At 41.9% G+C, this 17,191-nt stretch overlaps 2 protein-coding genes across 3 annotated transcripts in view; both read left to right on the forward strand.

Annotated features, from left to right (window-relative positions):
- The window catches only part of GNAL (G protein subunit alpha L), a 189,089-nt gene that overhangs the window by 148,707 nt on the left and 23,191 nt on the right, over window positions 1–17,191 (forward strand). The gene's annotated exons all lie outside the window — the stretch shown is intronic.
- CHMP1B (charged multivesicular body protein 1B) lies at window positions 12,295–15,367 on the forward strand. Its single transcript, XM_032293412.1, has one exon. The coding sequence runs from the start codon at window positions 12,434–12,436 to the stop codon at window positions 13,031–13,033; it is 600 nt and encodes a 199-aa protein (XP_032149303.1). The 5' UTR covers window positions 12,295–12,433; the 3' UTR covers window positions 13,034–15,367.

The raw sequence follows: 17,191 nt of genomic DNA on the forward strand, positions 1-17,191 counted from the left end.
TACCACAAATGATTTTGTGTGTAAAAACTGTTTTTAAAATATCTCAGAAAATCTACTTTCTTGAGTGGAGAACTGCAGTGGCTTCCCATTCCTTATCTGATGTAACCCTCAGACTTCCTATGCCGAGAGGATGCCTGGAACAGGATGCGGTTCAGGGCCTGGCCTCTGCCCAGCATGTACATCACAGGAGACTATGATGACATTGGCCATCCACTGTACATACTCCTAGATTCATAGTGTGGAAATCAGGACCTTCACATTAAACAAAAATCACGTTTTTGATGCCTTAGAGCTGGATTTTCCAGTATTTCTTAGACATGGAGCGCTTTGTCACACGGAACTGTGTGGAATGCCGGTAACAGAGGGAAAGACCTGGCTTAGCAGGCAGTGAGGAGCTGGAGCCCCGCCTTCACCTCTGGCCTGCTGCTCTGCGGCTCCTGTGTTGCCTCCAAATGTGAGCCTTCACAGGATGCACTTTAAAAACTAGTGCCAGTTTTCAAAATGCGTAGCAGCAGAGCCAAATGCAATTTATAGCCAATGCCAAAGCAAAGTGGTATTTTATTAAAATGAATACATGAAACCAAAGTGAATTTTAATAAAATAACTTTTAGTTTTACAGTGAGCCAAGATCACGCCACTGCACTCCAGCCAGGGCAACAAAGTGAGACCCTATCTGAAAAACCAAAGAAAGAAATTTTCTTCCACGTTGAATTCCTGACAGTCTCTAACAGCTCTTCACATTCCATAACATAAATGTGACATCCGATAAACATTATATTTACAGCATTGTCCCCTGTGAGGACATGACAGTGATTCTGTGAAGAGAGCTTGGGCCCTGCAGGTGAGCCCTAGCTCAAGTGGCCTTGGGTGAAGCAGGATGTGTGTCTTCTGGGCCTCTTAGGGACTCGCTTCTACCATTAGACTACTCAACAGGTGCTGCATTGTCTACAAAAATGACCAGAACGTCCTTCCAAACAACACATTTGAAAGAAGGTGAAAATATGTGCATAATTTTTTTTTTTTGAGATGGAGTCTTGATCTGTCACCCAGGCTGGAGTGCAGTGGTGCAATCTCAACTCACTGTGGCTTCCACCTCCTGGGTTTAAGCGATTCTCCTGACTCAGCCTCCCAAGTAGCTTGGACTACAGGCACCCACCACCATTGCCAGGCTAACTTTTGTATTTTTAGTAGAGATGGGGTTTCACCATCTCTACTAAATATTTTAGTCACATAATATTTTATAGGAATTTGAGTTACACAGATAGATGTATTTTTCAAAACTCAGCAGATGTACACTTAAAATTTGTGTTTCATTGGACATATATTTTACATTGAAAGAAAAAAACATGAACAAATATTGATTCTTAGATAACAATCTGTGAGCTGCAGTATTTTGGAGGAAGTGTACTGCCGTCTTCCCTTTTTTGAAATATGTCAAAAATAAGATGGGTTGAAGAATGGATAAATGGATAGATCTGTGATTTTTTTAAGTACAGTAAAAGGAAGCTGGGCACAGTGGCATGTGCCTGTAATTCCAGCTACTCAGGAGGCTGAGGCAGGAGGATCTCTTGGGCCTCAGAGTTGGAGGCCAGCCTGGGCAATGTAGCAAGAACCTGTCTCTAAAAAGAAAACAGAAATGGGCTAAAAGTACAGTAAAATGAAAATGTCACAATCTAAGTAGTAGGTATTCAAGTATTCACTGCAAATTATTTCTAATTTATTTTATGTTTGGAATTTTCATAATAAAATATAGGGAGAATAAAGAAATATATATATGTATAGCTGTGAATAGGAGCTTACAGAAAAATAAATTACATAGAAGCACAGATTAATAAGTCAACAGTGCCCTACAAATTACAGTGTGAAATGTAAGACACTTGTGTGTGTGAGGTTTTATCACAATACTTTTGTTTGCTGAATTCTTTGAAACACCTCCAAGGAATCCAGGGAACTCAGGGAAAAACCACTAAGTCCTGTGTTACTATTAACAAAGGTCCAGTTTCAGAATTATTTAAGAGGCATGTCCCTCTGGGCAAGGTGCCTCACACCTTGGGAGGCCCAGGCAGGAGTACTGCTTGAGCCCAAGAGTTTGAGACCAGGCTGGGCAACATGTTGAGACCTTGACAAATTATTTTTTTAAATTAGCTGGGCATAGTGCCACACACCTGTAATCCCAGCTACTTCAGAGGCTGAGATGGGAGGATTACTTTAGCTTGGAGTCAAGGCTGCAGTGAGCAGTGATTGTTCCACTGCATCCAGCTTAAGTGACAGAGTGAGGCCCTGTCTTAAAAAATAATAATAATAAAGATGTGTGTGCTCTGCATTGCTTAGTACCCCAGTGTAGCTGCAAGATAGCTCATATTAGGCCAGATGCAGTGGCTTACACCTGTAATCCCAGCACTTTGGGAGGCCAAGGTAGTCAGATATGAGGTTGGGAGTTAAAGACAAGCCTGACCAACACAGTGAAATCCTGTCTCTACTAAAAATACAAAATTAGCCAGGTGTGATGGCGCATGCCTGTTATCCCAGCTACTCGGAGGCTGAGGTAGGAGAATTGCTTGAACTTGGGAGGTGGAGGTTGTGGTGAGCCAAGATCGCACCATTGCACTCCAGCCTGGGCAACAAGAGCGAAATTCCACCTCACAAAAAAGATAGCTCGTATTTATTGAAACTTGACATGTGGAGGCACATTTTATGCACATTAGAGGAGCTAACATAGTAATCCTCACACTAACCAATGAGTTCATTATCTTCATTTTGCAGATGAGGAAATAAAGGCACATAAGATTACACAAGACTACACAATACCAACTATTACTTGATTGATCTGGGATTTCCAATTTTAAACCTAAAGATTATGAGAAACTACTTCAGATTAAAAGTTTGCCAAGCATTCTGTGAGCAACAGATGCATGCTAGACACTGCCAGCCACTGAATGCCAGCCACTGAATGCGGCATGGACCTATGCATTTGAAGAAGGAGATTGCCACAGGGACATCCTTTTTCTCCAATTCTGAAAGGACTTTCATCAACTTCCCATTTCCATCCACTTCATATCTTAAATGAAGTTTTCAAATGAAAACCAGGATAGCTTTTTTTTTGAGATGGAATCTCGCTCTGTCACCCAGGCTGGAGTGCACTGGCACAATCTTGGCTCACTGCAACCTCTGCCTCCCAGGTTCAGGCTATTCTCCTGCCTCAGCCTCTGAGTAACTGGGATTACAGACAGCCACATGCCACCACGCCTAGCTAATTTTTGTATTTTTAGCAGTGCTGGGGTTTTACCATGTTGGCCAGGCTGATCTCAAACTCCTGGCCTCAAGTAATCTGCCCAACTCAGCCTCCCAAAGTGCTGGGAGGCGTGAGCCACCGCACCCGGCCCAAGACAGCTTTTTATTTTCATATAGAGGTCCTTATGGTTCAAGAAAGTGAAAAGACAGCTCAGAGAAGGGGGAAAATGTTTGTAAATTGAGTACCTGATAAAATTGTATCTAGAAGAAAGAACTCTTACAACTCAATAGTAATATAAATAAACCAACTTTTAAATCAGCAAAGGATCTAAGTAGACATCTCCCAAGTAAGACAGATGAACGGCTAATGAGCCATGAAAAGATGCTCAACGTCTTTAGCCATTAGGAAAATGCAAAGCAAAACCACAATGACATTCCACTTCATAACCCTAGGATGGCTGTGCCCAAAAAGTCAGGGAAAACAAGTGTTGCTGAGGATGTGGAGCAATTAGGACCCTCATATACTGCTGGTGGGAATGTAAAATAGTGCAGCCACTTTGGAAAACAAACTGGTAGTTCTAAAAAACGTTAAATACAGTTACCATATGGCCCAGCAATTCCACTCCTAAGTATATGTCCAAGAGAATTGAAAATATACATCCTGGCCCATACCTGTAATTCAAGCACTTTGGAGGCCGAGGTGAGTGAATCACTTGAGCTCAGGAGTTTGAGACCAGCCTTGGCAACATGACGAAACCCCTTTTCTACGAAAAATTATCCAGGCATGGTGATGTGCACTGGTAGTCCCAGCTACCTAGAGGGTCGAGCTGGGAGGATGGCTTGAGCCTAGGAGGTCGAGGCTTCAGTGAGACAAGATTGCATCACTGCACTCCAGCCTGGGTGACACAATGAAACTCTATCTCAAAAAAAAAAAAAAAAAAAAAAAAAAACAAAAAAAACCACTGTGAACAACCCAAATGCCGGTCAACCGATGAAAGGATAAACAAAATGTGACCCATTCACAAAACAGAATGTTATTTAGTTACAAAAAGGAATGAAGCCCTTGCGTGCTACAACATGGATGATCCTTGAAAACATTATGCTCAGTAATACCACACAAAAGACCACATATGGTATCATTTCATTTACATGAAATATCCAGAATACGTATATCTGTAGAGACAGAGGAGGTTAGTGTTGCGTGGAGCCGAGGGGACTTGGGGGATGAGGAATTGCTTTAATAGGTACAGTGTTTCCTTTTGGAGTGATGAAAATGTTCTAAAAGCGATTAGAGATGGTTGCACAACTTTGAATATACAACAAAAAACTCATTGAATTGTGCACTTTAAGTCAAGACTCCCTGTTGCAACTGTCTTATGAGAGCTTCACTTGGACACTTCAGTAAAATTAATTTGGAGACTGCTGACCATTCGAGTCTCCCTAATTTCAGGGTATTCCTATTTTTAATAACAGGGGTAAGATACATTATGTTTCATTCATGTGCCAGGCATGGTGACAGTGGGGATGCTGCTGGGAGGATGCAGTATGAGATCCATAGCATTTCAGATTGTGCATGTACTTTGTCTTTTTTAAAATCAGTTTTAAAAAGAAAGATGGAAGAAATGAAATAGAAAAGCAAAAAATACTGCAAAACACAGTTCCCATACTGAAAATATGTCTTTAAAATCTCTTTTTAAAAAACGATCTTTGTGGAAATTGGCAGGTAATTTCGAAGTTGTTTCCATAGGATTTGGAGGTGTTCTTCTCCATGCAGTGCCTGACACAGTCACATAAAAATATGATATATTATAGCATGTATCACTACTTCATTCCTTTCAATAGTTGAACGACATGAATGAACAACTAAATCTAACCAGATTTTGTAAACTCTTCATTATGATGGGCTAGTGAGCTTCTGTGCACCACTGACATGAAATTATTGTTTACCACTGTGCCTAGAACAATGCCTGGCACATAATAAGTGTTTAATAAACTTGTTAGATAAATAGACTTTTGTGTTATCACTGTTCTTTTTCTGTTTTTCTGTTTTCTTTACCATTCATAGCCCACTGTTCTTATGTATACAAAATTAATTTGGGGCTGGGTAGAGTGGCTCACACCTGTAATGCCAGCACTTTGGGAAGCCAACGCGGAAGAATTGTTTGAGCCCAGGAGTTTGAGAGCAGCCTGGGCAACTTGGCAGGACCTCGTCTCTACTAAAAGTTAAAAAAAAAAAATTAGCCAGGCCATGGTGGTGTGCGCCTGTGGTCTCAGCTAGTTGGGATGGTGAGGTGGGAGGATTGCCTGAGTCTAGGAGTTCAAGGCTGCAGTGAGCCATGATCAAGTCACTGCACTTCAGCCTTGGTGGCAGAGCAAGACCTTGCCTCACAAAAAGCTTTTATGTTTCTTTAAAGCTCAGATAGATATAAGCGTAATATCTCTTCATAGCAGCATTATTCACAATTGGGCAAAAAGTGGAAACAACCCAAGTGTCATCAGCTGACAAATGGATAAGCAAAATGTGGTGTATTCATACAATGGAATATTATTCAGCCACAAAAAGGAATGCGCTACAGCACAGCCTCCTTTGAAGCAGAAGTGTCCTAGCTCGGAGAAAAGTGAGAGCTGTAATCGTGCATTGTGTAAGCCCTTCCTTCATCCTGGTGAACAATGAGAATGTGTTCACAATATCAAGGAATGTAATTAAAGCTTTTCAAATAGAACTCAAGGTGTAAGGAAGCTGCTCTTTGATAATTTCATATCAAAGAAAGCACTCAAAAAAGGAAGAAAGTAAAATCTTCCTGAGGATAGTGCATACATTACTCGTTAGAATAGCTTTATTTCACCAAAATCCCTTGATCACATAATAACTAAGATCCATAATATCAACAAAAGCTACCTTTGAACTATAAGCATTATTCTATCATTATGTTAACTGACTTAAGGAGCTTTCCACACAAATAGAATTTCCATTTACTTACAATTTTACTCATGTGACAACAGTTAAGTGCATGAGATGCTCTTATTTCTCATTCTATTTGATATTTGTGAAAATGTAGTGTTCTGCATTATTTCTGTGAAGAAAGGATGAAAGATTCCTTATCCAGCTACTGAGGCAGGCAGTCATTGCTCAGAAAGAAACTGCTTTGCCATGACTTTCCGCCAAGATACATGCAGTGACTAAATATATCTTCTAAGATAGACAAGACTTAACAGATCACTTTGCCAAAAAAGGAAATTTTTTATTAACCTCAGTTGAACATGTTTAATGACATCCCGGATCTCTTTTAAAATAGGAGACTCAGCGGAGGTGAACACAGATTCAAAGGTCAGTTTCTCATTCTGGTTCTTCCTTTGAAACATGGTGTGACCTGAGCAAATCCATGTAGTGTCTGGGGCACCCCCTCTGAGAAAGCTCTTCACCTAGGAGTCCTCAGACTTCCCTTCGCTACCCTTTGTTGACCATGTGCTTCTCATAGTTAGCGTTCTTCCCTGGAATGATAGACCTGGCGGACCTATTCAAGCGTGCTGCTGTGACAGATTCAGATTCAGTCATGTACACAGTCATAGGCAGCTGCAGAGAAGAGGAAGCTCCTGGAGGCCTCCAGTGAGCAAGAGCCGTGTTGCATGCACTTCGTCCTTCTTTCTTTGATTTAGTTCACGTAAATGACATTAAGGAATTTGTTTGTTTGTTTGTTTGTTTTTCCAAGACACAGACTCACTCTGTCACCCAGACTGGAGCTTACTGCTACAATCACAGCTCACTGCCGCCTGGACCTCCTGGGCTCAAGCGACCTCCCACCTCAGCCACCGAAGTAGCTAGGATCACAGATGTGCACCACCATGCCCAGCTAATTTTTTGCACTTTTAGTAGAGACAGGGTTTTGCCATGTTGCCAGACTTGTCTTAAACTCCTGGGCTCAAGCTGTCTGCCCACTTCGGCCTCCCAAAGTGTTGGGATTACAGGCATGAGCCACTGCTCTAGCCTGAAACTCAGCAAATGTTTGTGAAATATAGGTATGAACTGGAAGATTCTAGCCCAACTCCATGAAATAACGAAAGAAAACATATGTTATATTTTAGTTCACATCACCAGGAGGAATTAAAAAAACATGCATTTAAACTGCAGATGGAGCAATGCAGAATTCTGTTTACATGCTGCTTTTCTATTTCCTTCTCTTATTTTTAAATCTTGACATCATTTTAACGTGTGTGTGTGTGTGTGTGTGTGTGTATTTTTTTTTTTAAGAGACAGAATCTCACTCTGTTAGCCAAGCTGGAGTACAGTGGCATGATTATAGCTCACTGTAGTTTCAAACTCCTGGACACAGAGATCCTCCCACCTCAGCATCCCAAGTAGCTGGGACTAGAAGCACATGCTATCACGCCCAGCTAATTTTTCTTTTTTATTTTTTGTAAAGACAGGGTCTTGCCATCTTGCCCGGGCTATTGTTAACATATATTGAGGGACAGTGACTTTGGTTTTGTTTCGCTGTTATTTTTGAGACAGGATCTTGCTCTGTCACTCCAAATGGAGTGCAGTATTGCAATCGTAGCTCACTGCAGCCTCCTGGGCCACCTCATCCTCCAAAAGTGCTGTGATTACAGGCATTAGCCATCACACCCAGCCCTGGACAGTGATTTTGCAATTTCCTAAGGCTTGAGGAGTCTCAGCGATTTTAATTCTACCTGTGTTCTGAAATAAAAAGCTGATATAAAGGAAAATATATATACATATGTTTAATACATAATATTTGTAATAAATTAATATTGCATATGTATGTAGTGTATAATATATATATATACACATGTATGTGATGTATTCCTCAAAATGGTCACCAAGTGAATATGCATCCAATGCCATTTCTTTTGGCTGCATTCATATATTCCTACATTCAACAAAAATGTTTTGGGTATCTGTTGTTTTCCAGAGGTTGAATAGTACCAGGTATAGGTAGTGAACCAAAAGTCACCATGCCACATCTAATAGGAAAGCCTGCTGCTGAGCAAACACAAATGTATGCAAAAAATGCAAATTGTAGTAAGTGTGGAGGAGCCCTGAGTTTGAGGTATAACATTTCAAAATCACTAGAAACATACCAATAAAAATCAAGAAATAATTTAACACACAAGAGAAAGTTATTTTACATATCTTTTATTTTCTCTTTTTTTTTCAGTGACTTCAGATTTATCAAATGATTCTTTTCCAATGAAGTCAAACCGCATGTCCCACTTAAATATTTTCATTTTAACCACTTGTATTGTTTCAAAGTAAGGAAAGAAAAGACATCAGCCAGATGTGCCAAATGATAGCATATTTTTCTTCCCCATTTCATAATAAAAATAATTAATTGTTTTGACTCATAGCTTTCTAGAAATGTATGCACTCTAATCAAAAATTTCTTTTTTTTTTTTCACTAAGAGAAAATTTGGCTATGGGACTTGTAAGATTTCAATGTTAATGTGGTAGTTGCTAAACTGTTCCAGTCATTATAAATTGTATGTTCTGTTTTCACATCTGCATTGGGTCCAAAAGGTTTTCAGCAACAATTAGCATGGTTGTAGGACCAGAACCTCCTTTGATCATAATCCCAAAATAATCTTACTTTTGCTAGATACACAAAAAGAGAAACCATACCAAGTTGAAACAAACCCTGAAGGTTGTCAACCTTAATGGATTATAAAGAATGGAGAACACTTAGAGCCAGGGTAGATGCAGATGTAGACACCGCAGTGGCCAGAGAGAATGCTTCCGAATCCAACTTGAATGACAAGGTAGAGGTGCCAGCAGTAAATGGGAATGAGCAGATTTGGGGAAAAGGACTGAGTTCAGTCACTTTGAGGAGTGGCCAAACATTCTTGCACCAAAATCACCCAGCCGCGCATATGGGTATGAGCTCAGAAGCAAAACTCTTCCTGGAAATGTGAACATGAGAACCGTTAGCTATGGATCCTATTGAACACCGTGGGAATGGCTGGGGTGTTGATAAGAGAAAGAAGAGGGCAGGGCTTGGGAACCTCCAGGGAGAGGAGGAGAACTGCCAGCAGAGAGGGCTGCCTTCTCTTCAGAATTCTAGTCCACTCTGGTCTCTCTGGGAAGATGGCTCCTAGAACTCCACCCATCCCTTCTCTCCAGCGCAGAAAGAAGAGGCGTCATCATCCAAGGAATGTAGCTTTAGGTGATGGCAACTTCTTTTAGCAGTCTTTTTTTTTTTTTTTTTTTTTTTTTTTTGGGAGGGTGTCTCTGTGTCGACCAGCCTAGAGTGCACTGGTATGATCTCAGCTCACTGCAACCTCTGCCTTTCAGGTTCAAGTGATTCTTCTGCCTCACCCTCCCAAGTGGCTGGGATTACAGGCGTGCACCACCACACCCGGCTAATTTTTATATTTTTAGTAGAGACAGGCTTTCCCCATGTTGGCCAGGCTGCTCTCAAACCCCTGGCCTCAAGCGATCCACCCACCTCAGTCTCCCAAAGTGCTGGGATTACATTCCTGAGTCACCATGCCCAGTCAGAGCAACCACTGGGCAACTTTGCAGTCAGTGCAACTCTGCCTTCTCAAAAGAAAAAAAAAAAAAAAAAAAGCTGCAAAATCAACTTCTTTCTTTAGCTACATGATGATCATTCTTTAATTATTATTATGTTTATTGGATCCCCCATTGTCTTATTACTGGTCCCAATACATCCATGGAATCCAGTTTCTAACACTTACCTGATGTATGGGTTTAGGCAAGTTTCTTAGCTCACTGTTCTTCCCTTTCATTATCTGTGAACTGGCGATATTTATAGTATCTACTTCATAGGTTGTGTGAAGCTGAAATGAGTTCATGAGTGCCCAGAATAATATCTGGTGCATAAGTACTTTATTAATGTTAGTTGTCATTATGGTCATCATCTATCAGAGTCTCTCATGATTATATTCCAAACCATCTCACCTAGTTAGAATTTGTTATTAAGAAAACTATGGGTCGGGCGCAGTGACTCATACCTGTAATCTCTGCACTTTGGGAGGCCAAGATGGGCAGATCACTTGAGGTCAGGAGTTTAAGGCCAGCTTGACCAACATGGTGAAACCTCAGCTGTACTAAAAATACAAAAATTAGCCAGTAGCACTGGTGTGTGCCTGTAATCTCAGCAGGAGTATTGCTTGAACCCAGGAGGCTGCAGTGAGCCAAGATCACACCACTGCACTCCAGCTTGAGTGACAGAGCAAGATTTCATCTCAAAAAAAAGAAAAAAGAAAATTATGAAGCATGACATGGAAGCTGGACAAGAAACTTGTTTGGAAACTCCAAGAAAAACCAGGACCTAAAAGAAGGGAAGAGTGGGATGGAGGGTGAGCAGAGTACGGGGCCTAAGCTCTCTATCCCCACTTTGAACAGATGTCTTCCCTTTTATTGGTTGTGTATATTCCACTTCTAGAAAAGTTTCATTTGGAAAAAGGGTTCTACTGCTTTGGGGGGGCAAAAAGGAACTAAGCTGGTAACTAGGGTAACATCCTATCCCCTCTGAAATATAATTAAATTCAGCAATGCCTTCTAGGATTCAGTGGCTGCTATGTGCGGAGCACCTGCTGGGCTCCATGGAGAGGGGAAGGAATCAGGTTCTCTGCATCCAAGTAGTTCACACAGTTAACAGGTGACCTATACACACAGACCCATTGCCAGGCAATATGCCCTGTACAATGGCCACACAGAGGAGGGGTCCTGGGGAGGCTCACTGGCAAAGGTGGCCTTTGAAAGACAGGTAGGGTGTCAACAGGCAGAGATGCATGGACAGTAAATCCAGGCAACAGGAACAGCATAGCCAAAGGAGGGCGTGTCGGTCTCACTCTCCCGGTCGGCCAAATGACACAAATAATGCTCAACTTCCGTGCTGCAGTTTGCTTTGACTGGCAGAGGGGAGAGAAAGAAAAGGAGCCAGCATGCTGCACAGCAGGTTTAGCTACCCGCCCAGGGTTTGCAGCAAGAGTGAAAACATCATAGCTATGTCTTTAGAGGGTCTTGTGGTGCGAAACTGATTGGCAAGCTATCACAGGAAACTAAGCAAGGTGGTGGGCCGCTGGATTAAAATGATCTCTAAACAGAATTCGCTCTCAGGGTTCATTTTCAGCTTAGCTCATTAGGGCAGATTGGGTCTTCTCATATTGTTTTTGCTGTATCGGAGGAATCTTTCTAAAGAGAAAAGTGACAGCACACATTGCTGCCATTTGAAACCCTGCATTGTTAAAGGGTGTAATACATAGTGACAGTTTTGATGTATGCCAGTAGGTGTGGGTCCTAATATCTCACCATACCCTGCCTGCATAATTTAAAATGACAGTTTAGCCTGTCAAACTTAAATGTGAGTGAAGTTCTTTGGATATTTATAAAACATCAAAAAGATAGAATGGTGTCAGCATAAGATGGGCCTTTGTTACTAAGCCACAGGACGATTTCCGGATAATTGCTGGCAATTCACCTAGAAGCTGAACTTCCAGCCAAGGTATACATTTGGTGGTGCCAGTTTTGAAGGTATTTTCACCCAATGCAATAAAAAGATATTACAGAACTCCAGCACAAATTGTAGTCAAAATGGAGACAGGTCAATGACCCGTTTGTTTTTAATGTAGTCTTAATGTATTTGTTTTTAATGTATCCATGGTTACCATTTCCCCTGAGAAAGTGTAAATTAGCCATGCTAATAAAGCAATCTTTAATCTGCAGACCTAACTGATGTTTTGCTGGTTTTAGCCCGCTAGCCAGTCACCCTTTACAAAGCCTGCCAAGTTTGGAGCTTGGGTATTTTTACATGCAGATCTGCACAGATCCTGTCTACGTCAGTAGATTTATTCCTAAGAAAGTGCGTGTGGGCACTAATTTCTGTGAATTTACTAATGCGTTAAGAACCTTAAAACCCGGGTAGAACGCAGCACAGAAAGGCTTGCATCCAGAGCCGCAGCGCCGGATCTGCGTCCGGCCACAGTCCCCACTGCTTGCGCAGCCCCCGGTGCCGTGCGTCCGACAGGCCCCACCCGGGCGCCGTCCGTCCCGCAGGCCCCGCCTTTGGCGCCGAACTCTGACGTCACCATCTGCGCCGCGCACAGTAGAAACAGGAAGTGGGACCAAAACAAAGGAGCGGCGGCCGGGAGCGGACTTACCTCGCCTTCTTCCCCTTCCGCGTACGTCTCGGCCTGGCCGCCGACCCCAAGGAGCGGTCCGACTATGTCCAACATGGAGAAACACCTGTTCAACCTAAAGTTCGCGGCCAAAGAACTGAGCAGGAGTGCCAAAAAATGCGATAAGGAGGAAAAGGCCGAAAAGGCCAAAATTAAAAAGGCCATTCAGAAGGGCAACATGGAAGTTGCGAGGATACACGCCGAAAATGCCATCCGCCAGAAGAACCAAGCGGTGAATTTCTTGAGAATGAGTGCGCGAGTCGATGCAGTGGCTGCCAGGGTCCAGACGGCGGTGACGATGGGCAAGGTGACCAAGTCAATGGCTGGTGTGGTTAAGTCGATGGATGCGACATTGAAGACCATGAATCTGGAGAAGATTTCCGCGTTGATGGACAAATTCGAACACCAGTTTGAGACTCTGGACGTCCAGACGCAGCAAATGGAAGACACCATGAGCAGCACGACGACGCTCACCACTCCCCAGAACCAAGTGGATATGCTGCTCCAGGAAATGGCAGATGAGGCGGGCCTCGACCTCAACATGGAGCTGCCGCAGGGGCAGACCGGCTCGGTGGGAACGAGCGTGGCTTCGGCAGAACAGGATGAACTGTCTCAGAGACTGGCCCGCCTTCGGGATCAAGTGTGACTGCAGGACCCGTTCTGAGGTTTCCTGGCCATAGCCACCCTTTAAATGCTCTCTGTGTGTTAGAGAGATACTATACCCTAGAAACTCTGAACACGGCAGTATGCTGAAATGCCCTTCTACCTTTGGGTTTACAGCCCCTTCCAGATAAATTAAGAAATTCAGTCTTTCTGCTCTCTTAGCTGGATTCTGAAGTTCTGTATAGCTCGTAATGATGGTATTTTTATAGCAGCCTTTTAACAGAACTAGTTAATTTGGTGTATGTGAATCTTTCTCGAAGATCTGATCATAACTGTATTCAGTTTTCTGCCCAGAATGATCAGATTGAAGGTGGTTGGTTTTTATTATTAATATTATTTAGTGTGATTGATAATATCGAGAATGGCAGATGGTGCATAAAAGTTAAAGACGGGAAAGATTACTTAGTTTGGTTATACAGCTGTAAACTCCATTCAGTATAGTCGGTGGACAGTGCTGTTTCTGTTTATCGTTTGGATTTTGGTTTTTGTTTTTGCCTTCACAGTGAGACTGCAATTGACTGTTCTCATGACGTATATTATTAATAAATCTGGTCTCATAACTTATACTGAAATTACCTTAGGATATTTTTGCATAATACTCTCTTAATGCTTATATTCTATAAATTTTTCATGTGATAATTGTGTAACTGGGAAAAATGCCGAATAACTTCCTTTATTATGTGAACAAAAAATTAAATTTGTTCATTTATATTTTCTACTTACTAAATTGAGTTCTTAAAAAGACTTAGAAAGTATGATATTTGACATCTGTCTTTCAAACGAACTTCTCTAACAAGTTTATAGTTGTTTTCTTGTTTCAACACTATTAGACGTCTTATAAAGTATGCTAGCTAGCATGGCAGTCATGTTACTCACTCTAACATTGCCAAAGAACTGTTGATTTCGTTTTGAGAAAACCCTGGGACTGTGTGTCTGTAGGTTTTGTTTTGATTTTAATAACCAAAAATAGAAATAAATTTAGAACTGCATTTTAAGTTATAACTTGCATTTATTAATTTGTCCAAAAGCAACATCTCTTTGAAAACCTTGAAAATATAAGCTGGAATGTTCTACTTAGCCATGCAAGTAATTTATGTATACATCCAGCCAGCTGGAAGTCTGAGAAGTAAGGAGTAGTACTGTAAGGAAGGGGAAAGCTTGACTCTTTAAGACTGGAGCCTGGCTGTACTGCCTACCATTGTCTCAGGAATGGCAATGTGTATTTTCTGGCTGAAAAGTAAAGCATGTAGCCACCACTTTCTCATAGCGTGGAAACATGGAGAAAAGCAACTTGTTTTTGCCTTGGCAAGTATACTAACTTAATCAAGTTTTTTTGAACTTCCCCTTTCCTTCGCTGGAAGATTTTTCCCATAAGAGAATTCTGTTGTTTCAGAAAATAATTATAGGGGCTCTTCCTAGTTCTTTGAAAGATTTGTAACCAACTATAACTATTATAACATATTTTCCAGTGTAAATGAGTGAGAAAAAAAGAAAACAGGTGTAACGTGTGCAGATAAAGAGTGACCCTTATATTTAAGTTACTTTATATTTGGACATTGTTCAGAAGTGTGCTCTAAGGGACACTTGTTGGTTGTCTGCCCAGCATCTTCTCTCAAGAACACACACCTCTAGAAAATCATGTCTCCTGTCATCCGCATGGTCGTGCAGAGCCATGTGTGAGGACAGCATGAGTCTTAACCCCTATTTTATTTTTGAGACAGTCTCGCTCTGAGGCCCAGGGTGGAGTGCTGTGACACAATCTTGGCTCACTACAACCTCCACCTCCCGAGTTCAGGCGATTCTCCTGCTTCGGCCTTCTGAGGAGCTGGGATTACAGGCACGTGCCACCACGCCCAGCTAATTTTTTTGTATTTTTAGTAGAGACGGGTTTTCACTGTGTTGGCCAGGCTGGTCTCAAACTCCTGACCTCAAGTGATCCACCCGCCTCAGCCTCCCAAAGTGCTGGGATTACAGGCAGGAACCACCACACCCAGCCTTAACCCCTCTTTAGACTGGAAAAAATAATTACAAATTTAAAAATAGCTTAGTGTTGAACCCTTTCGTAAATTGAAAACCCTTTTATAATGCAAATATTCCCAACAAAATTAATATATTTTGTGAGATTAAACTGCTTGTATATGCTTGAACTTTGTTAAAAGATGTTCATGTCATACTATTATGAATGTACATTTTTATGAGTCATAAATATTATTTTCAGAAGTACTACAGGCCCATGATTATTTCCTCACTTTTGCAGTTGATGAAATAGTGAAATGTAAATCACAGGAATTTGTCAAATAAATCATTTTAAACTGCATGTTATTGGATGTGAGTGTGCATCCTGTTTTTAAAAATGCTTAAGAAAAAAATTCTGAGGTAGATTTGGTTCAGAAAACATGGTATTTTTCCAAATTCACCCTCAATCTCACCACTTAAATTTCTGTTTGGTTAGCATGGCTTTTTCTTGCATATTTCTAGGATCCCTGGCTTATTTTTGTTGTTGCTGTTTTGAGACAGAGTCTCACTCTGTCACCCAGGCTGGAGTGTCACCATGATCTTGGCTCATTGCAGCCTCCACCTCCTGGGTTCAAGTGGTCCTCCTTCCTCAGCCTCCTGATACGGATACGTGCCACTACACCTGGCTAATTTTTGTGGTTTTTTTGTTTTGTTTTGTTTTTTTAAAGAGCTGGCGTTTCACCATGTTGGCCAGGCTTGCAGCAAACTCCTGACCTCAAGTGATCCACCCATCTCAGCCTCCCAAAGTGCTGGGATTACAGGGCTAAGCCACTGCACCCAGGCCCCTGGCTTCTTCACTGTAATTGTTTCTTCATGACTACAAGATTCTTTTTCACATTGAAACTTCACTATACCAAAGATGGATATGATTTATAAAAGGATCCAACTGAAACACATCAGGGAACTAGTTAATCTTTCATACAACCACTAGTTAGAGTTCTTCCTTTCATTTTTTCTGCCTTCAAATGCACAATTTCTAACGATGTAGGACAGAGAAAAAAGTAGAATGGATGAATACACAAAATACTTTACATTTAGTTTATTTCAGCTTAGGAACCCAGATGATACTGTGTGTGCTACTGGTGAATTTTCTTACTAAAGCTGTGTCTTGCTGAAGGAATGCCACTGAGGCTTGGACACTGTGTGTCCCTGCTGTCTTTGATTTGGAAAAGGCTGCTGAAAATAAGCACCAGTCTGATAAGATAACCTTATTAATTGAGCATAGTATGAGCACCAGCTGTCCAAGCACACTATAAAGCAGAAGGGAGGGACTTCCTCTGCAAAAGCACAACAGCCTCTTGGCAATTCTGTAGCCAAAGTTCAAAGCTCAAGATCTTTAGTAATTATAGCAAAAAGCTACAAGTCAGTGGACAGTAAGCAAACAGATGAGCAGACTCCTTTTTCAACCGACTGGAATTAGCAAAATGCCTATCTGGTTTACTTAGGTTTGTTTTTCTACAATTGGATTGTAAACTCCATAGGGAGCCAGGGCCAGGCAGTGTCTATCATGGTGTCAGTCTCTGGGTCTGGTGTGGTGCTTCCCACAGTGGGCTGCTTGCACTGTGGAGCGAACGTGTGCCTTGCCTGGGTGCTCTCTCCTGACAGTGCTTCGAGCTCTCTGATGACAGCCGACACGGGCAGGTAAAGCGGGCGCCTTGAGTGCCCAGTCAAGAGTCCCAAGTATGGACGTTCAAGACCTGTGTCCTCTTCCTTCACAGCCTTTGTTCACAATGAAATGTTTACCTCTGTTCTTGGGGGTTTGTACATCCTCTCTCCCTGCTGAGAAATGTCAGGACAAACAATTCAGCAGTGTGTATTCAAAATGACAATACAGATGGGGCGTGGTGGCTCACACCTGTAACCCCAGCACTTTGGAAGACTGAGGCAGGAGAATTGCTTCAGGCCAACAGTTTGACACCAGCCTGGGCAACATAGTGAGACCCCATTTCAATAGTAATTTTTAAAATTTGGGCCGGGCTTGGTGGCTCACACCTGTAATCCCAGCACTTTGGGAGGCCGAGGCAGATGGATCACCTGAGGTCAGGAGTGCAAGACCAGTCTGGCTAACGTGGTGAAACACTGTCTCTACTAAAAATACAAAAAAAAAAGAAAAAAAATTGGCCAG

This window comes from Sapajus apella, unplaced genomic scaffold (genome assembly GCF_009761245.1).
Source record: "Sapajus apella isolate SASKATOON/1434 unplaced genomic scaffold, GSC_monkey_1.0 scaffold29, whole genome shotgun sequence".
NCBI lineage: Eukaryota > Metazoa > Chordata > Mammalia > Primates > Cebidae > Sapajus > Sapajus apella.

Excerpts from the sequence above, each read along its gene's own strand:
- CHMP1B (XM_032293412.1), top strand. The coding sequence starts at position 12,434 with ATGTCCAACATGGAGAAACACCTGTTCAACCTAAAGTTCGCGGCCAAA.